A 22,313-nucleotide genomic window follows, 5' to 3' on the forward strand; every position below is an offset into this window, starting at 1 on the left:
GTTCCTGGTGGCAGCAGAGGAGAGGACTCGCAATCATGGGTTTAAATTAAAGGTGGGAAGGTTCCGACTGGATTGAAAGTGCGTTATTTAGAGCAGGGGTATCAAACATGCGGCCCGGTGGCCGAATGAGGCCCCCGGAGGGCTCCTATCAGGACCCTGAGCAACTGGCTGTCGTCTGCTTCCTTCTCCTTTTCTCTTGCCTCCTTCTGCATAGCAGCTTGCTTTGCAAAGTTTGCTCAAATGTATCAGAGTTACAGAGCAAAACCTCTTATTTTCTCCATTGGCTGAGGTTCCTCCCTTGGGGAGGAAGGAGGGGGAGGCAGAGCTTGCTTTGCCAGGCTCTCTCAATTGCACAGCAGAGCTACTGAGCCAAGTCTCTCTTCCTTCTATTGGCTGAGGCTCCTCCCCCTCCTAGTCCCCTGGGGAGGGAGGGAAAGAGCCAGAGCTTCCTTTGCCCAGTTCCCTGGATCCCATGGGAAAAATACAAAGAAAGCACCTTTAAGACCAATGCGTGCTAATATTTTAAGCGTGTTTTAAGTTTTGGGTTTTTTTAAAAGTTTTTAAATAAAGTTTATATCTCTGCTTCCTAATCTTAAATAGGTACATGGTCTGGCCCAACAGGGTTTCATTTATGTCAATTTTGGCCCTCATGACAAATGAGTTTGACACCCCTGATTTAGTGTGTGTGATTGCAGCCTAAGAGTTGTTCAACAATACATTAAGCTGCTGAGAGAGATGGTGAGCTCCCCCTCACTGGCAGTTTTCAAGCAGCAGCTGGACAAGCACTTGTCAGGGATGCTCTAGCCCAGGAGTGTCAAACTCATTTGCTATAAGGGCCGGATTTGACATAAACGAGACCTTGTTGGGCTGGGCCATGTCGCGCCAGGCCATGTGTGTACCTATTTAAGATTAGGTAGCAGAGATATAAACTTTGTAAAGGACACAGAAAAACACAATTGATTTTTAAAAAAAACCTTAAAACATGCTTAAAACATTAGCACTCGTTGGTCTTAAAGGTGCTTTCTTTGTATTTCTCCCATGAATCCAGGGAACAGAGCAAAGGAAGCTCTGGCTTTTTCCTTCCTTCCCCAGGGGACCAGGAGGAGGAGCAGCCTTAGCCAACAGAAGGGAGAGAGGCTTGGCTCAGTAGCTCTGCTATGCGATTGAGAAAGCCTGGAAAAACAAGCTCTGCCTTCCCCCCTTCCTCCCCAAGGGAAGAGTCTCAGCCAATGGAGAAAATAGAGGTTTTGTTCTGTAGCTCCTGTGCAATTGAGCAAGCCTTGCAAAGCAAGCTGTGATGCAGAAGGAAGCAAGAGAGAGGGAGAAGGAAGCAGATGACAGCCAGTTGCTCAGGGGCCTGATAGGAGCCCTTTGGAGGCCTGATTTGGCCCCTGGGCCACATGTTTGACACCCCTGCTTTAGGCTGACCCTGCATTGAGCAGGGGGTTGGATGAGATGACCTGTATGGCCCCTTCCCACTCTGTGATTCTAACCTCAGTCCACAAGTTAAACATACGCTCTATTACAGCATACAGAAAAGTGAGCCCATCAAGCTGTCCAGATGACACTAATGATAGTTTGAAGATGTCGCCGTTGGACAGCAGGAAAAGAGCACTTATCAGGCAACTGCCGTCTTTCCACAGGAAGAGCCCCCGATATGCAAAAGCCTGATTTGCATGGTGTCTCCCTCCTCCCATTGCTTTAATAAATGGTCGGCCGCATGAACGGTTTTCTGCTTGGAGTTGTCATGTCTCACGTCTGATTTATAGCACGGGGTGGAAAGAGGGCAAATTCTGCTGCTGTACCGCACCATCATCTGCCTGTCACTGACTAATAAGCGTCTGGATTGGATCAGATCGAGATGGGCAGCTGGTACAGTAGAAAAAAGCAAGAATCCAGTAGCACATTAAGGATGAACGACATTTGCGGCAGGGCTTTCACGAAGAAGTGAGCAGCGACTCACAACAGTTCCTACCCTGCCACCAATTTTTTTTTTTGTCTTTTAAGTGGCTACTGGACTCCTGCTCTTTTGAATTGGGTCAGGATCAAAGTTTTGAGATCCACTCGCAGTAGACTTGCCTGACCAATCTATTGCTGGGGTGTAGTTAACATGTGAAGGGGAGGATAGTGGAAATAAGCAAGTGGAATAAGACCTGGGCTAAGCATCTCCCCTTCCTTACTTGCAGTCACAATATAGAAGGATCCGTGTTCTAAGATGCTACACAATATAGACCAGGGGTGTCAAACATGCGGCCCGGAGGCCGGATTAGGCTCCCAGAGGGCTTCTATCAGGCCCACGAGCAAGTCTGAACAGCATACTCAGGATTGCTACAGCAGAGACATCATCTCCAGATTGTGATGCAATAATTCAGAACAAGAGGTGTCAGTTATCAGAAACGGTTAGATAAACAAAATATTGCAAGAGTGGTAATCTTTTAAGCATATTTTATTTTAAGGGTTTTAAAAAAATCTTTGTGTTTGTGTCCTTTATAAAGTTTATATCTCAGCTACCTGGCATTACATTTCATGACACACGTGGCCCGGCCCAATAATAATAATATGATATTGTATTTATATCCCGCCCTCCACTCCGAATCTCAGAGCAGCTCACAATCTCCTTTACCTTCCTCCCCCACAACAGACACTCTGTGCAGTGGGTGGGGCTGAGAGGGCTCTCACAGCAGCTACCTTTTCAAGGACAACTCCTGAGATAGCTATGGCTGACCCAAGGCCATTCCAGCAGGTGCAAGTAGAGGAGTTGGGAATCAAACCCGGTTCTCCCAGATAAGAGTCCGCACACTTAACCACTACACCAAGCTGGCTCATTTATGTCAGATCCAGCCCTCATAACAAATGAGTCCAACACCCCTTTTGTAGACAGTGAAAACTATATTCATAAACAGTAAATACAGTTCAAACAGTGTATTTACTGTTTATGAATATAGTTTTCATTGTCTACACTGCGAAGTGTCTTAGAACACTGATTCTTCTATATTGTGGCTAGCCTTTTCTGTGTTCTCCTATTCATTGTTGACAACTTCCTTATTTGCAGGCAGAAAGTCCGGGCTTGGGCACAGAAGCCTTATGGCAAGACTCAAAGGGCTCTCAGCTCGCGACCTGCAGCCTGCAGCCGTGTGAGCTGCGCTGATGGAACCAGCACCAGGCTGCGACACTCTTGGGCCCAACTGATTTGAGATTTGACTGGGAGCCTGTGGTGTGGTCTATTTTAATTGTATTGCTTGTACATTTTGCTTCGGAAGGCTCTTAGAGGTCCCAGTGTGGAAGAAAAGCAGGATACGTGCCTTTATGTAAATGCAGATAAATAAAATATGAATGCTTGCCCATAAAAAGACACCTCAGTACAGCAAAAACTAAAACATCAGACAAATTGCATTTCCTAGGCTTGTGCACTTTCTACATGGCTTCTTTGTGTTTGCACAGAACTTCAAAATAACGCAGTACTGTGGATAAGATGAAGACTGCTATTGCTATTTAAATGGTTGTATCCTATTCTTGTGGGAAGGGGATTTCTGGTAATTCCGTCCTCCCCCTGCAGACCACTACTTCAGTTTCCTGGGGTCTCAGCACCCCCTAAACAGACTTTCAGGGGCTCAGGAGGGAAAGTGCTGCTTCATGGGCTTCAAATTCTGCTGGCGGTACTTATGAATCATCCAACCCAATGCCTACGAAGCTGCACTGTAAGAATACGGCCACGATTGCAAGATTTTTCCTTTCTTTTATATACATATAATGACTTTTGTAATTATTTTTGTAATTATTACAAAATACATGTATACTATTTTTGTAATTATTAGAAAATATATATGTACTATTATCAGGGCTTTTTTTGAGCAGGAATGCTGTTCTGGCTGGCTTGGGGTCAGGGGATGTGGCCTAATATGCAAATGAGTTCCTGCTGGGCTTTTTCTACAAAAAAGCTCTATTATTACTATATATATATATATATATATATATATATATATATATATATATATATATATATATATATATATATATATATATATATATATATATATATATAGTACGGTATTACTATATATATTACTATATGTATATACTATTATAAGATTTTTTTCAACTGGGGTGGGGTGCACCCACCAGAGTTTTGTTGCTCCTGAATTCCCTGAAGAGTGAACAGAGATAGGTACAGGCTGTCCCCAGTCCAGGGATTTAGAAAACAGGAGCTGGAGAGACTGACTGACTTGCACCCCTCCCCTGTAATGAAGCCCAAAAGCAACTTGAAATGCGTACTGTACCTTTTAGATGACAGCTGTGTAGTGACTTGAACAGCTTCGAAAGCACATGACACGAGAAGAAAAGGGATTGCGATCTGTGGAGGACACAGAAACCGCGTTAAGCTAACGGCAGCCTATCAGAAAGCCCAACTGCCCCAAACCAAATTAAGATTGCTAATATTCACAGAGGCCGCTGAGCGTGTCCCCAAATCCAAACATTTCATCTACCTAATAGATACCTAACAGTCAACAAAGGTAACATCAATTCCACATAATACACTGAGACATATTAACAGGCCTTGTTTCATTCTGTCTAGTATGGTAAATATTTGAGAAACACCATTAAGACACAAGAAAAAGTGTTATACAAACAGTTTTCGGATTGCCTACTTACAAAGACCATGTTCTGCACTGAGTCATGTGCTGTGAAACTTGTACTTGTTGGTAATGCTTTGCAGAGGGCTCTGGATGGGGCTTTTTTTGCGCAGGCATGCCATTCTGGCTGGCTAGGTGTCAGGGGGTGTTGTCTAATATGCAAATGAGCCCCTGCTGTGTGAAACAGTGGTGTTCCTGTGTGAAACAATGGTGACATCAGGGGGTGTGGCCTTATATGCAAATGAGTCCCTGCAGGGCTTTTTCTACACAAAAAGGCCTGGTTCTGGAATATGATGAATATTGATGCAAAAGACAGTTTCTCTACTGCTAGTCATCTTTCCAACAATTTATCTGTTCTTACAATCTGAATGGGGAAACCATGATAACTTTCCAAAGGGTCCACAGTAAGCTCCTTGGGAGAGAATTTAAAAACCATGTTGTGCTCCCTCATTAGCTGGTCCCTCTGGCATGAACACCCTTTCCTCGCTCATTTTTTCCACAGAACAGACGTTGGGTTAGATCATACTGATCCAGTCCACCAATGGCAGCCCTTTGCTCCAATGGTCAGAGGAAGCGTTCCCGCATGAAAGCATAAGGTTCAAAGCCTACCAGGTAGATTCATGTGTTCCAAAAATCCCATGTGCAGATGGGTGTAGAACAGGGGTGGAATTCTAACAGGAGCTCCTTTGCATATTAGGCCACACATCCCTGATGTAGCCAATCCTCCAAGAGCTTACAAGGCTCTTTTTTGTAAGTTCTTGGAGGACTGGCTACATCAGGGGTGTGTGGCCTAATATGCAAAGGAGCTCCTGTGAGAATTCCACCCCTGGTGTAGAGCAATTTGGACTTTACTGAACACTTCCGGCAAGGAGGAGGAGGAGGAAAGGCAGGGAGAATACAAGCCTAAGAGATTCCTCTCCGCTAACTTCCTTGAAAAGCAGCATCTTTCTTAGGCAAGTATTTGAAGACTACTCAAGCTGACAGAGCAAAATAGGCACTAACCCAAGAGTGACCAAACATAAGAGCCACAGAATAAACAGCAGATGTTTGAGAGCTGCAAGACATGAAAGTCGGATGTTTGGGGGAAGGAAGGAAAATAGATGGGGTGGGGGAGTGAGAGAGAGGTTGAAAGAAAGCAACTTTAACTGTAAATACATTATCCAAGCCACCAGCTGGCTTGGCTTGGAGAAGTGATTCAAAGAGCCAAATGCCTTCTCCAAGCTGGCCAACGCAGCGGCAGGGGCTTTGAGAGCCACACAATCTGTGTGGAAAGATCTGCACATGGCCACCCCCTGCACTAATCTAAGCTTCACACACAAATGAACATATTATTGTCCATGTATTTTGGTATAGCATTTCATACATTTGGAAACAGCTTCCAGATGCTAAAAGCCTCAGCGATGCATAACAGAATAAGGAAAATATTATTACGGCCCCCACCAGACTCTAGGATAAGACAAGATTCTCTCAAAATGATACACACCCTATAGCTTAAAGCACAGCATCCCAATCTAGTTTCATCATTCGGAATCGAGACCTATTTCTTAAACCAATTATTATCATTCCAATAACTTAGTCAAGTATTACCGATACCAGCAGGCTGTTCAATCAGATCAAATGTCATCTGAAAGATATGCCATCTGTTTTAATGACAAATCCATTTTAAAAAACAAACCCTAAATTTGTCGTGTCCTCGCCTGTCCTTTCATTATATGTTCAGTTCTGTTTCGGATCGCTGTTCTAATGTATGCTAGCTGGGGAGAAAACATTGAAGCAACACTAACGGAAGAGCTGAAACAAAATGGATTTTCATGTTTGTGGAATTGTCAAAAGTCAACAAATCACATCTGAAGCAAATTGACTTTCAGACTCGTTTTCAGGTTCACCAGGCTCTTGGAGGTTTAAAATCTTGACGGCAGTTTGTTTTCCATCCACTTGGGTATTTTTGCAGCGAGTTGACTTTAATTTTTCTTCTTCTTCTTCAGATGTTGATGGATTGGTCAATTAACCTGCACCTTTTAAAGCAGTTACAAGGATAGGGTGGGAGGCAGTGAAGCTCGAAAGATGCGTCTGCAAACCAGGCAATGCTAGGCGCTTGTTCATTGACTAAATAATAAAACTCGGAGCAGGAATTTAAATGGAGAAACACATTTCAACTAAAAGGCACTGGTAGTAACTATTACTAAACACGAGGCGTGTAGTGATATTCTACTGTAATGTGGCTTCCTTTGGTTTCTATGACAAATAGTATACACATGGTCTAGCCCAGTGTTTCCGGACTTTTCTGAGCCTGGAATTCTGAGACACGGCATGGTGGGCGCAGCAACACAACAGTCACAAAATTATTCCCACAGCATAATTTCAGTAACACAGTGTAGATCAGGGGTGGCCAAACTGTGGCTCGGGAGCCACTTGTGGCTCTTTGACACACATTGTGTGACTCGCAAAGCCCGCACTGCTCCGTCAGCCAGCTTGGAGAAGGCATTTCTCTTTAAATAATTTCTCCAAGCCAAGCCAGCCAGCGGCTTGGAAAATGCATTTAAAGTTAAAGTTGTTTTCTTTCCACCTCCCCCTGTCTGTCCGTCCATCATCCAACTATCCAACTATCTATCATCTATCTTTCTTCCTTCCTTCCTGACAATCATGTCTTGTGGCTTTCAAACATCTGACATGTATTCTATGTGGCTCTTATGTTAAGCAACATTTTTAAAAATCTGCACAGTCAATCAAATCTCCAAGAGTCCATCAGAAGCCTCACCCACCAAGTTGGATCCCACTGATCTGTCCTGTTCACAGTGGCACTATCCTCTTATGCAAGAGGAAGGAAAGGGGTCCAATCCCTTTCCTCACCGTTGCCTGCTTATCCAACTAGTTCTTACGCTGGTACAGGTATCAACTCTCCCCAAATCAGATGGAACTGCAGGGGAGAAAGAGGAGACAATCTGCAACCCTGAACACCTGCTGCAGGTAGATTTCAATCTGGTGATTTGCCAGCCTCTCCTGAACTTCTTCTGTTAGCCTTACTCAGCAAATCATAAGACCAAAACAAACACGCTTAATAATGGGGTTGTCAGAAGCTCCTAGCGATGGTATCCCCAGTAGTAATGTAGGGCTGTGAGAGTTGGACCATAAGGAAGGCTGAACGCAGAAGAATAGATGCTTTTGAGCTGTGGTGCTGGAGAAGACTCTTGAGAGTCCTTTGGACTGCAAGTATATAAAATCCGTCAGTCCTCAGGGAAATGAACCCTGACTATTCCCTGAAAGGTCAGATGCTGAAGCTCAAATACTTTGGCCACCAAATGAGAGGGAAGCACTCCCTGGAGAAGACCCTGATGCTGGGAACGACAGAAGGCAAAAGAAGGAGGGGATGGCAAAAGATGAGATGGCTGGACAGCGTCACTGATGTGACTAACATTAATTTGAGCAGACTTCGGAGGATGGTGGAAGACAGGAGGGCCTGGCGTGACCTGGTCCATGGGGTCGCAAAGAGTAGGACTCGACTGAACAACAACAACATAAGCTCCTCCCCCTCCATGGCCCTGATGTTAAGGTCTGTCTGTTCTTCTCAAAAGTAATTAGACTTGCCAGGTCCCCCCTGACCAGTGGCAGGATGTGGGAGTAGGGTTGCCAGCTCCAAGTTGGGAAATTCCTGGAGATTTGGGAAGGGAGCCTGGGGACAGGGAGCTCAGTGGGGTATAGTGCTGTAGAGTCAACTTTCTAAGACATCCATTTTCTCCAGGGAACTGACTGATCTCTGTAGTCTGGAGATAAGCTGAAATTCCAGGGGTCCTACAGGTCCCACCTGGAGGCTGGCATCCCTAGGCTTCTAGGGATGTACACTTATATTCTTTATAAGAAGGAGGGTTGGATTTATACCCCGTCCTTCACTCAAGAGTCTCAAAGTGACTTAGTCTCCTTCCCTTCCTGACCTCACAGCAGACACCCTAGGAGGAAGGCAGGGCTGAGAGACTTCTGAGAGAACTGTGACTGGCCCAAGGTCACCCAGCTGGCTGCATGTAGAAGAGTGGGGAATCAAACCTGGTTCTCCAGATTAGAGTCCATCGCTCTTAAGCACTACACCACGCTGGCTCTCAGCCTCTCTTATAGAGGTTCACATGGAACTACTGCTTCAGTTTCACTGCTTGATAGTACAGTGCTGGCCAATATTGCAGGGGTCCCAGATAAATAAGAGCTGGCAATGCCCTGCAGCTCATGCCACTTGTGCCAGGGTGAGCGCCACCTGAACGAGTGATCTGGCATTTCGAAAAGGCTCTGCGCTTAGCAATTTGTGCAGCAAAAGACAGAGAAAAGACCTTGCAGGCTTTTGCTTTTTTTAGGTTTTGTTATGATTTATTGCCATGAAAAGCTGCAGCTACGAATGTCATTTAATATGCAATTCGGCATATTTGCAAAACCGTTAATTTTATTTATTTTATCCAGAGGTCGCCACCGGCTGTAACTTTTCAAAAAATACAGACGATCAGGTTAAACGTATGTTAAAGCCTAACCATGTTAAAACCATAATGTTACACAGCAGGCATTCAAAACGAATTATAGACTGAAGGTGCGGGTTTCCCCCCCTGCCTGTACCCTGGGGGAGGGGCGGAATTAGCAAAGCACACAGCTGGTCCTATACGAAAGGCCTGCAACATGGTAATAATAATAATAATAATAATAAATTTTTATTTATATCCCGCCCTCCCCGCCTAGGCAGGCTCAGGGCGGCTAACAACATTTCAATAAGTTATACAGTATAGGGTTTAAAACAATTAGGTTATACAGTAATATAAAATAACAATCTAAAACAATATAAGATTATACAATAATTTAAAACAGCGAATTCTGTGAACTGGATGGCAGCCTTTCTTCAAGAAGCAATTACTGACCTTCCACAGTAGCAAGCCTCCCATCATGAAAGGGCTGAAGACGGTCAAGAAACAGTAGACAGAGGCTGGATCAAAGCTACCCACCCAGGAGAAAAGCAGAATTCACATTAACCAGATGCATTTTGCATGAGAATTATCTCCATTAGGAAGCGACCAGCGTTCCCTCTAAGCTGAGTTAGTGTGAGCAGGCTCACACATTTTTAGCCTCCAGCTCACACATTTTTGTCTTCGCTCAGGAAGGATGACCCCAAAGCACACTAATTGATGCAGGAGCTCACAGCTTTAATGCCAGTAGCTCACAAAGTAGAATTTTTGCTCACAAGACTCTGCAGCTTAGAGGGAACATTGGAAGCAACGTGTTTCATTTGTCTACCTCATCATTAAAAAAGTGATACACTACAGGATCGCACTGCAATCCTAAACAGAGTTGTACCTTACTAAGTACACTCTTTTTTTCAGTGGACTTTAGAAGGGTATAATTGTTTGGGATGGCACCATTATTATTATTATTATTATTATTATTATTATTATTATTATTATTATTATTATTATTATTATACTTTTCATTTCTGCTTTGAGTTTTAAGTCTGGAACCAGTAGTCCTTGCCTGCTAAGAAATGCTCCTTCTTACTGGAACTTTCTTGTTCTACAAAAGGACTCTCTAATTTGTATTCATAACTATTGCCAATGGCTCTGTTTGGATACATCCAGACCAACCACAGACACAGTGTTGTGAAAACAAGAGGAGCTGCTACAATCTACATTTACAGATCTGGCACGGCTCATGTTCCAGCATCCCCAAAGAGGTGTGTGCTTGTGTGGGCTTCTGCAAAAGCCTACACATGCAATTGAGCTGCTCTTAGCCTCAGGCCTTCCGGCTGTATTCTCAGCCCTCTCCAGTTCCACAATCTTTTACTTTCCTTATAGATTTCACAGCCTTTTACTTTCCTTACTTTTTGTTGTTGTACACCGCCCTGAGCCCTGTTTACAGGGAATGGACAGTATAACAATTAAATTTTAACAACAACAAAAATGCAGCTAAAGTGATTACAGCATCAGATTAGGAGCAGGGATACCGAGGTACAGACTCTCCCTCTCAGGCGTGGAATTCTAACAGGAGCTCCTTTGCATATTAGGCCACACACCCCTAATGTAGCCAAACCAAGCTTACAAAAAAGAGCCTTCTAAGCTCTTGGAGGATTGGCTACAGCAGGGGTGTGTGGCCTAATATGTAAAGGAGCTCCTGCTAGAATTCCACCCCTGCCCCCTCCACAAAGTCATGAAGCTAACTGGCTGACCTTGGATTGATCAAACTTAGCTTAACCTACCTCACAGGCTTGTTGTGAGGATCACATGGGGCGTGGAGTGATTATATCACATAAGCTAGCCTGAAATCCATGGGATGAAAAAAACTGTCCCTAAAAACACCAAAATCGGAATTATCTTAAAAACAATTTTTAAAATGGCAGACCAGTGCAAAATAAGAGAAATTCTGCCAATCTGCCCAGTTTTGCATGGCCTGCCATCCTCTTCCACTCAGTCTGTTTCTGTCTGTCTAGCACACTTCAATCCCTTCCTTCCTTCCTGAAGATCGGACTGGAGTACACAGTTCTCCTCTCTTCATTTTATCCTCACAACAGCCTTACGAGGGAGAGAAGGCTAAGGTCAACCAGCATGCTTCATGGAAGGATGTGAATTCAAACCCAGGTCTCCTCAGAAGAATTAGATTTATACCCCGCCCTTCTCTCTGAATCAGAGTGGCTTACAATCTCCTTTATCTTCCTCTCCCACAACAAACACCCTGTGAGGTAGGTGGGGCTGAGAGAGCTCTCCCAGCAGCTGCCCTTTCAAGGACAACTCCTGCGAGAGCTATGGCTGATCCAAGGTCATTCCAGAAGCTGCAAGTGGAGGAGTGGGGAATCAAACCCGGCTCTTCCAGATAAGAGTCCGCACACTTAACCACTACACCAAACAGACCAACAAGCTAACCACAGCATCACACAGATTCTCAATGGAACTACCAATAGTTACCTGTTGATAGAAGCAATGTTTCCAGTCCCGAAAAAGGCTGTCACTATGAAAAAAACCTGCATGGGTCTTAAGGAAAACAAACCACAACATATTCCTTTTTTAAGCAAAATATCGCAATTCTTTTCTATTCCAGCAATATTCCAGCCATTTTGAAGGAAAGGGAGGGTATGTTTTAATCAACCAGTCAAGGAAGAAATCTCAAGTTTTGTATCCAATATAAGAATTCTCATATTTAAAGATTTAGCTTCAATAAGGACTGAAGTGAGAAAAGCACATTAGAGAGTCCCTCTGGGAATGCTGCTATTTGGACACGCTTTTAGAATGAGAGAGACTTTACTCAGCTTGTGAATTAGGGCCTCTTTAGACACCTCCTCCGCAGTACTGTTTGGACCTGTTTGGACAGGACTATCTCATGTAGAGCAAGGACAACAAAGAAGCACACAAGCCTGAAAGCTGCTCCAAGAATTTACTGCTAGGGAGCCAAGAGGTAGGACCTATGAGGCATTTGTCTGAATGAACCTACAGGTGGGCTTGAAAATATTCCAGGCACCCCACCACTCCCTGCAGCCCTCAGCTGACCTGAGGCACCAGACTTTGGCTCATTTCCTCCTGCTTCCTTCTGCCATGCTGGATCCATGCAGGTCTTAATGCACCACCTTGAGCTAACCTCATAGGCATCTTGAAAGAGTCTGAAAGCACAATGCCCCAGTGCTTCAGCTTCTGCTGCCTAAAAGGAAAAGATGGCAGCAGGGAGGGGAGTCTGCTCCTATCCCAGGGCTTTTTTTGCAGCAGGAACTCCTTTGCATATTAGGCCCCACTCCCTGAAGTAGCCAATCTTCCTGGAGCTTACAGTAGGCCCTGCACCCATGGCCGGTGTGCGGGAGGAGGCTAAGTAGGCAGCCACCTAGGGTGCCACCTGGCCAAGGGGCACCACTAGGCGCCCCCTCTTCCCACCCGCAGCGTGGGTGCTCCTTGGAGTTTGCTTTCCCCAATAGAAAGCAGGCTCCATGGAGTGCAGACGCTGCCTGGCTCATTGTCCCCGGCACCTTCAGCTAAAAAGATCAAGCAGTATTCTCACAATTTGTATTGCTTAATCTCACAATTTAAAAAAAAATAAAATTTCAAATAAAAAACTGTAAATTAAAACTGTAAATAGTTTCAAGTTTCTTCATTTCTGCTACAATTCTCTGTTTTTTTAAATTTCTGGACGGGGCCGCTAGTGGGCAGCTCTCCTAGTGCACCAAAAACCCCAGCACCATCCCTGCCTGTACAAAGAGCCCTGGAAGCTCCAGGAGGATTGGCTACATCAGGGGTGTGTGGCTTAATGTGCAAAGGAGCTCCTGCTACAAAAGAAGCCCTGCCTACTTCTATGACCGGGGTGAGGAGGGGTCTCTATGGCCTTCTCAGCCATGCCCCACCCTTCAACTGTCCAGGGGGAAACTAATGACAGACTTTGGCCTCTAGGTTTTCTGTAGTGAGACAGATTAAGTGAAGGAGGCGTCTGAGTGGTCTCTCTCCTGGCCTCCTCCCAGATCTCCAGACTTAATCATCAGCTCTCCAAAAACGGACTGGTATCAACCCAATAAAGTTTTATTCATTTATTTTGTATCACAAGATTGCGGTATTACCATACTTGGCACCAGAGCTTTATTTGTAGAAGAAAAATTGCAGATTTATACCCCCCCATCTCCCTGAATCAGAAACTCAGAGAGGCTTACAATCTCCTATGTCTTCTACCCCCACAACAGACACCCTGTGAGGTGGGTGGGGCTGAGAGGGCTCTCACAGCAGCTGCCTTTACAAGGACAGCCTCTGCCAGAGCTATGGCTAATTCAAGGCCATGCTAGCAGGTGCAAGTGGAGGAGTGGGGAATCAAACCCGGTTCTCCCAGATAAGAGTCCACACACTTAGCCACTATACCAAACTGGCTCTCATTTGCCCAGGAGGAACTAATTTGCATATTAGGCCACACCCCTGATTCCAAGCTAGCCGGAAGTGTATTCCTGCTCAAAAAAGCCCTGCTTGGCACAGTGTTAAAGAAAGCAGTGCACTAGTCTGATACAGCAGGGCTCTTCTTGTGTTGTTATATACAAACTGAGATCATTTGGGATGAGAACTCCTTGCCCGATAGCTGCCCTGTGCACAGCAGGGATTTGAACCTCAATCTCCCCAGCCATAATCCAACGCTCTGACCACCTACAATAAAGCTTTATTCCAAAGTGACCAAGAAACTGAGCCCAGTACGGTCTTCTGTAGAGGTCCTGATCTATACAACTAATTTGGCTTGGGGCCACAGGGGTCATCAGGGGAACGAGCAGCTTCATAAATAGTTGCCATTGACTTCTACTAAGCGAAATAGTGCTACATCCAGAGACAAGATTATGAAGAGAGAAAAGCCTACAGGGCACAATAAACATCTGCATGCAAATCGCACAAGGATACCCTATAAAAGACTTCATTACACTCAGACAGCCTATCGTACTGATGGACTCTCTTTTTTTGGGGAAATAATATCCATGGGCCATTTCAAGTGAGATTATTACTTTCAAAGTAATGATCCACTGGGGTTTAGGCTGTTGGCCCGGATAGCATCACCTTCAAATTAAGTCCAGTGGCCCTCTGCACCCAACAGAAAACTCACCCCCACCCGGATGATGAAAGTCACCAGATCTCGTTCTCCACGCTCAAAGCAGCAGTCTCGACCTACTTAGGAGGCTCCCCGGCTACATACGAAAAAGCATGCCTTTGCAAACTAAACAAAAAGAGAGAAAACCCCTCAAAACACTGCCTGATAAGAGATGAGAATGGTCCAGAAGGGGAAATAGTTACTGAATTTTTATTTGCCTTTCTCTCCGTCATTCTCATTCATTTTATCCTCGTTACAACTCTCCGTCATTCTCAACCCATTTTATCCTTGTTACAACCTGTGAGGTTGGTGAAGCTGAGAGTCTGTGACTGGCCCAAGGTCACCCGGCAACCTTCCATGGCAGAATCAGGATTCGAACCTGGATTTCCATAAGTTCAATACACTAGCCACTACACATTGAAAGCAGTCAAGTATTAATTAAAGGGAAAGAGGGGGAATCAGCTTGCCCCTGAGAGTTTAGAGGATTTTGGGAGGACAGATTTTGGGGTTAGGAAAACAGTTCTTCCAAATGGGTCCCCTCCCTATGATTTTTCCGTGGGGCCCACGCTGACCCCTGGTAAACCCAGGGATTTCTGTGCAACAGTTGAAGTTTCCTCAATGAAGGACTGCTCAAGGATACGTAGAAAAAAGATCGCCTGATGTCACCCACGTGCAGTTGTCGAAATTCAGTTATATCGGCCGTGTGCGAAAAGCTGAGAGCAGCAAGCTATAAAAGATAGTGAGAAAGAATCAATACGGCAGTGTCAGTTAAGTTCATGTTGATATTAAAGATATATTTTCAGGGGAACAAATGAGAAATTAAGGAGCTGCTGCTTCACGGAAGCCAGCCGGGGCCGCCATGGAAGCTGCTTCTCCCACAGTTTTATTACACTTTAATGGCTCTCTTCAAGAAAGTTATCGCTGAACTGGAGTGATCCAGTAGAAATAGCTCCACCACCACAGGTAAGGAAATAATTCCTTGACCTTTCTGTTTGCCACCTTATTTCCCCTTCCTTTCCACCAAACCTACTGATGGGAAGAGACATATTGCCGTTATTCGCAAAAGTCACGCGGGGTTCGGCAGCTCTAACGATATCCCCTGGTGAGTCTCGGAGGAAAGGAATTGCGGAGCTCCATCTCCACAGCACGAGAACGAGAACCCACATCCTAGGCCTCTGGGGCTAAATCCTAATGATCAGCTGAAATCTACCCTCCTATAACTCCTTCCAGTACTCCTTTAGGAGAAACATACCTTGGATTTGAAGATATCAGGGATACCCTAGAACAAATCCAGCTAGCCTCTGAGATAGGCGAAGATAGCACAACTTCTGTGGTTCTCCTAAGGCAGGGGTGGCCAAACCACAGCACGGGAACCATATATGGCTCTTTCACACATATTCTGTGGCTCTCAAAGCCTCCACCACCCCGTCATTTGTCTCTTTAAGCCAGAGAGCTAGTTTGGTGTAGTGGTTAAGTGTACGGACTCTTATCCGGGAGAACCGGGTTTGATTCTGCACTCCTCCACTTGCACCTGCTGGAATGGGCTTGGGTCAGCCATAGCTATCGCAGGAGTTGTCCTTGAAAGGGCAGCTGCTGTGAGAGCACTCAGCCCCACCCACCTCACAGGGTGTCTGTTGTGGGGGGAGAAGATATAGGAGATTGTAAGTCGCTCTGAGTCTCTGATTCAGAGAGAAGGGCGGGGTATAAATCTGCAGTCTTCATCTTCTTTAAAGCACTTCGCCAAGCCAAGCCAGCTTGGAGAATGCATTTAAAGTTCAAGTTGCTTTCTTTCCACCATCTATCTGCTTCCTTTCTACCTTTCCTTCCTTGCCGCTCTCAAACAACTGACATTTAATCTATATGGCTCTTACATTAAGCAAGTTCAGCCACCCCTGTCCAAAGGCTTGCTTTCTCAAAAGCCACTCATCAGAGGTTCTCCAAGTCAAGCTGCCAGGTGGCTTGGTTTGGAGAAGTGACTTAAAGCGACAAATGCCTTCTCCAAGCCAGCTGATGCGGTGGGGTGGGGGCTTTAAGAACCACACAATATGTGTGAAAGAGCTCCCTGTGGCTCCTGAGCCGCAATTTGGCCACCTCTGGCCTACAGCACTTCCAACAAGTGTTTGTCCAGCTGCTGCTTAGCTGTCAAAAAGGGGGAGCTCACCACCTCCTTTGGTAGCTGCTTCCACTGTTGAAGAAAAAAGGAAAGGTCCTCTGTGCAAGCACCAGCTGTTTCCGACTCTGGGGTGATGCTGCTTTCACAACATTTTCATGGCAGACCTTTTTACGGGGTGGTTTGCCATTTCCTTCCCCAGTCATTACACTTTCCCCCCAGCAAGCTGGGGACTCGTTTTACCGACCTCGGAAGGATGGAAGGCTGAGTCAACCTTGAGCTGGCTACTTGAACCAGCTTCCGCTGGAATCAAACTCTTACTGTAAAAAAGTTTTTCCTACTATCCATAAGAACATAAGAGAAGCCATGTTGGATCAGGCGAATGGCCCATCCAGTCCAACACTCTGTGTCACACAGTGGCCAATATATGTGTGTGTGTATACACACCCACCCACACACACATATTTATATACACACACACTGTGGCTAATAGCCACTGATGGACCTCTGCTCCATATTTTTATCCAATCCCCTCTTAAAGCTGGCTGTGCTTGTAGCCGCCACCACCTCCTGTGGCAGTGAATTCCACATGTTAATCACCCTTTGGGTGAAGAAGTACTTCCTTTTATCCGTTTTAACCTGACTGCTCAGCAATTTCATTGAATGTCCACGAGTTCTTGTATTGTGAGAAAGGGAGAAAAGTACTTCTTTCTCTACTTTCTCCATCCCATTCATAATCTTGTAAACCTCTATCATGTCACCACACAGTCGACGTTTCTCCAAGCTAAAGAGCCCCAAGCGTTTTAACCTTTATCCAGCTGGTACCTTCCCACCCTTAATTAAAACCCATTAATGTGTGTCCTTTCCAACAGCTCTCTGACCTCCTCTAAGTGACAGCCCTTCAAAGACTTCAAGAGAGCAATCATATCCCACCCCCTCAGCCTCCTCCAGACTGAACATTCCTAAGTCCTTCAGCCTTTCTTCATAGGGCTTGGTCTCCAGCAGTGTTTCCTCTAAGCTGAGTTAGTGTGAACTAGCTCACAAATTTTTAGCCTTCAGCACACACATTTTTGTCTTAGCTCAGGAAGGATGACCCCAGAGCACACTAATTTATGCAGTAGCTCACAACTTTAATGCCAGTAGCTCTCAAAGTAGATTTTTTGTTCACGGGACTCTGCAGTTTAGAGGGAACATTGGTCTCTGGGGCCCGGATCATCCTTGTCGCTCTCCTCTGCACCCCTCCCCTTCTGTCCACACCCTTCTTGAAGTGAGGCCTCCAGAATAAATAATTGCATCCAGCAGAAGACTCTAACTGAAGTCAAAATTTGAAGCGGTCACCATAGAGTAATATGTTACGGTGAATGCATATATATCTATTGGTAAGAAAGAGCCAACACATGTTCACTTAACAGATGAAACAAGGGATGAGGAGTTGGATAAACTTGTGGTTTCAATCACGTTTCAGCTGTACATTTGCTGAATGTAGCATGAGAATTACTCAAAGTATGAAGAAAAATCAAGTGCCTACTGTGCACAGACGGTATGCATATTGCCTGTAACTTGTGAATGAGGTTTCCAGCGTAAATGGGGGTTACAAATCAAACATTACCTTTGGCTTCAGTGAAACTCCATAACTTTTCCGCGCTTCTTGTTCCATAGTAATCCACACAAACATTAACAATGTCAAGGCTGGTGGGAAAAGCGCTTCATATCTACACCAACACAAATGGCGACAAAGGTTTTAGTTAAGCAGTAAAATCAGGGAAATAAAGAGGCCAAAATATAGATTTTTAGTCCCCATTTATTCCCCCCCACGTGCACATTCACACATGCACAGGGAACACTAACAACAGATAAAAGGGGGTAGATAGCCGATCCAGGAACTAACAAAGCCTGACGGAACAGGAGTCCACAACTCAAGTTTCTATATTTAAGTGAATGGACTTGCACCATTTTGAATTTACCTCACAAAAGCTGGGACTAACTTGAGGGAAACTTCCCCCTGTAGGGTTTCCCACTTTCTACTTGTAGACAGGTTTAAAACTCAATTGCTTTGGCCTACCCAGGAAGGCACTCACAGGCAGTGTCTGTCAAGAGAGTACATTCCATGCAGTCATGGACTTCAATTGCACAGCCTTTAACTCATCAGATACTAAAAAGCATGCAGGAGGCACGCTGGATTCGTGCAGAACGTTTTCTCTGAGGTGACGACTCTTCAAAGGGAAGCTCTCCCCCACTTTGTGGCAGCCACATTAAGTCCGGGGGGTTTCCCCAGTCCTGCCTCCAGGACCAACTCGATGCACTTGATACATAACACACACAGAATATATTGAATTCTTTTTGTAAAAAAACCCAACACAACAAAGTGTGTTACCCTGTGCTAAGCAGAAGGTACGTGGACATCAGTGAAAGGAAAATGCTCAGGAGCCTCAAGAAGAGCACTGTAGAGCTTAACAGTGGTACGATCAAGGATGAAGCTGCAAGACATCGAAAATAATTGGTCAGGGCAAGAGGACTTGAACAATCCCTCCCTTGACTGCTCTCAAAAGTGGTGCGCTACTGAGGGAAAAAAAGTTTCATTGTTTCTTATGAACCAGCAGCTATTGTGCATTCCTACTCCTGGAAGCCAAGTTTACCTCACGAGTCCCCAGCACTGTGTCCGCAGGTGTCATGGCGCCTGCCAACAGCTTTCTTGGAGCCCACTGAGTGTTTCTGAAAGTAGGTGGGTCCAGGCGGGGCTCTTGCCCAGTACGGCTTCTTATCTGATTGGCTATGTAGATCATCTGAAGATCTGATTGGCTATGTAGGTTAAAGTAATATAGTTTCAGTAATATAGCTAAAGTAATATAGTTTCAATGTCTATATATACCACTATGTTGGTTCTGCTACCCCTCTTTCCCAGTGTATTTTTTTAAACTAACCCTCTTCTTCCTCTGTGAGGCCTCACCTCCTGTAGCAGCCATTTTGTGCACCGTGTAGGGTTGCCAATCCCCAGGTGGGGGCAGGGGATCCCCCAGTTTGGAGGCCCTCCCCCCGCTTCAGGGTCGTCAGAAAGCGGGGGGAGGGGAGGGAAATGTCTGCTGGGAACTCTTTTATTCCCTAGGGAGATTTATTCCCATAGAAAATAATAGAGAATTGATCCGCGGGTATCTGGGGCTCTGGGGGGGCTGCTTTTTGAGGTAGAGGCACCAAATTTTCAGTATAGCATCTAGTGCCTCTCCCCAAAATACCCCCCAAAGTTTCAAAAAGATTGAACCAGGGGGTCCAATTCTATGAGCCCCAAAAGAAGGTGCCCCTATCCTTCATTATTTCCTATGGAAGGAAGGCATTGAAAAGGTGTGCTGTCCCTTTAAATGTGATGGCCAGAACTCCCTTTGGAGTTCAATTATGTTTGTCACAGCCTTGATCTTGGCTCCACCCCTAATGTCTCCTAGCTCCACCCCCAAAGTCTCCTGGCTCCACCCCCAAAGTCCCCACATATTTCTTAAATTGGACTTGGCAACCCTAGCACCGTGTTACAATTCCAAATGTGCGCATAAGCCCAGAAAGGTTGGGGACCCCTGGTCTAGCTCAGAGGCAACAGTAAGAGACACTCTTTTCGCTCTTCTATAGTGAGAATTCCAGTATAACCAGACAGAAAAACAAATGAGAAATACTTCCTTTGCTGCCACCATTTTGAATTTACCTCACAAAAGATGGAACTAACCTGGGGGAAACTTCTCCCCACAGGGAGAACTTTCTACTTGTAGGAAGGCTAAAACGCAATTGCTTTGGCCTACCCAGGAAGTCATGCACAGGTGGCGCCTATCAAGAGAGAATATTTCATATGGGCAGGGCTTTTCTCGGGGGGAATATGGAGGAACAGCTTAGAGGGAACATTGGACTAAAGGGGGGGCATGATAAAATTATGCCTGGGATGGAGAGAGGAAAAGAACTTTTCCCCACCCTCTCCCAAAATACTAGAACTCACGGAATTCCAATAAAGCTGATGGGCAATAGGTTCAGAACAGACAAAAGGGAATACTACTTTACACAGTGATTAAAATGTGGACCTCGCTGCTGGAAGATGTAATGATGGCCACAGGAATAAATAACTTTCAAAGGGGATTCAGACAGATAAGCCTATAAATGGTTACTAGCCGTGGTGACTGAGAGGAACCTCCCCATTCAGAGGCAGTCAACCTCTGAATCCCAGAGCCGGGAGCCAACATCAGGGGAAGGCCTTGGCCTTTATGCCCTGCTGATGGCTATTCAGAGGAACTGGGTGGCCTCTGTGTGAGACAGAATGCTGGGCTAGATGGGCTACTGGTCTGATCCAGCAGGGCCCTTCTTGTGTTCTCAGGAAGGCCTTGCTCTTTATGCCCTATTGGTGGCTGTCCAAAGGAACTGATTGGTCACAGTGTGAGACAGGATGCTTGAGTAGGTGGACTACTGGTCTGATCCAGCAGGGATCTTCTTACGTTCTCATGAAGGCCTTGGCCTTTAAGCCTTGTTGCTGGCTATTTAGAGGAACTGGTTGGCTACCGTGTGAGACAGAATGTTGGACCAGATAGACTACTGGTCTGATCAAGCAGTGCTCCTCTTACGTTCTCTTTTCAACTGCAACCGGAATGTGAACTGAATATACTTGAATATATTCTGAATAATACATTCGGGGGGAAAACTTGGTTGGTCTTAAAGGTGCTACTGAACTCCTACTTTGTTCTGTTGCTTCAGACCAACATGGCTGCCCAAATGGATCGATACTTGAATATAAGTTTAACTTTTGCAATATACTTCCTGGGAGAGTTATATACTGCAACTCTGCTATACCTATCAATAAAGATGCTCTTCAAGCAAGATGCCTTCATCAAAGGGGTACGGATCAATGGGATCCAACCCCCGCCCCCTAGAAAGTAACAGAGACAGCAGCAAACCAACATCTTCCTTTGCAAGCCCCACATCATCCATATTCCAGATTAATCGAGACCAAGACAAGGAGGCTCACCTAGCGTTGTCCAGCTCATAACTTGATTTATTAAAGGCAATCCTTGCTTGCTTTCCAGACTGCTGTGGGTGTTTTTCACAAGGTACGAGGAAAGCGCCAGGCTCAGCAACTACGAAAGAAAGCAAAACATAGAGAAGAAAAGAACCAGGTGCTTTTAAGGAAGAGGGCCAGTCGCCCAGCTGGTTCTTCCACAAGGTGGTGATTAAGGAGAAGCGGACAGGAGAAAAGTTAATGTTACCGTACAGATTCTACACACTCACCTTTTAAAATTCAAACTAAGAAAAGGAAATGAGAAATAAGTAGGTCTTCTTACTAGGGTCGAGATTCCCTATCTTAAGTGGCATAATTTACATAAGATGCTATCCAGGCCTCATTTTGGGCAGGAGCTCCAGAACCTCTAAATTCTTCGTTCCTTCCTACCTTTCCTTCTTTCCTTCCTTTCTCTCTCCCCCTTCCTTCCTTCTTTTCTCTCTCCCCTTCCCTCCCTCCCTTCCTTCCTTTCTCTCTCCCCCTCCCTTCCTTCCTTTCCTTCCTTCTTTTCTCTCTCCCCCTTCCTTCCTTTCCTTCCTTCTTTTCTCTCTCCCCCTCCCTCCCTTCCTTCCTCTCTCCCCCTCCCTTCCTTCCTTTCCTTCCTTTCTCTCTCCCCCTTCCTTCCTTTCCTTCCTTCTTTTCTCTCTCCCCCTCCCTCCCTTCCTCTCTCCCCCTTCCTTTCCTTTTTACCATCCCTTCCCTCCTCCCCAAATCCTTGCTTCTGGGCTCCATTGTTCAAGCCCCCTGTGAGAATTTTGCTGAATTCTAAGATCTGACAAACATGCTAATATTTTTACACACACACACAAAAAAAAGGGAAAATAACCAAAACATATAAAGCAGAGAGATAAAAATCTTCATCCTGCCACTGCGGCCACACAGAAGAAAGTAATTTTAAAAGTATGATGGGGATAAGGTTTTATGATGACAATTATAATTCAGGAAGCATTTTAAGGTAGATGCTGAGCTGATCCAATTTAGTGCACCTCCCAGTGATGTCAGGGCTGTGCGG

At 45.3% G+C, this 22,313-nt stretch overlaps 1 protein-coding gene across 1 annotated transcript in view; it reads right to left on the bottom strand.

Moving 5' to 3' along the window:
* Positions 1-22,313, bottom strand: part of LOC132575565 (GPI ethanolamine phosphate transferase 1-like) — a 71,750-nt gene that overhangs the window by 36,325 nt on the left and 13,112 nt on the right. The window contains exons 3-9 of the mRNA XM_060244372.1: positions 21,272-21,380; positions 18,659-18,761; positions 17,894-17,996; positions 14,815-14,901; positions 11,549-11,604; positions 9,518-9,593; positions 4,278-4,351 (exon numbers count right to left, since the gene is read on the bottom strand). Of these exons, the coding sequence (XP_060100355.1) occupies positions 4,278-4,351; positions 9,518-9,593; positions 11,549-11,604; positions 14,815-14,901; positions 17,894-17,996; positions 18,659-18,761; positions 21,272-21,380 (608 nt within the window). The remainder of the gene's footprint in view (positions 1-4,277; positions 4,352-9,517; positions 9,594-11,548; positions 11,605-14,814; positions 14,902-17,893; positions 17,997-18,658; positions 18,762-21,271; positions 21,381-22,313) is intronic.

This window comes from Heteronotia binoei, chromosome 7 (genome assembly GCF_032191835.1).
Source record: "Heteronotia binoei isolate CCM8104 ecotype False Entrance Well chromosome 7, APGP_CSIRO_Hbin_v1, whole genome shotgun sequence".
NCBI lineage: Eukaryota > Metazoa > Chordata > Lepidosauria > Squamata > Gekkonidae > Heteronotia > Heteronotia binoei.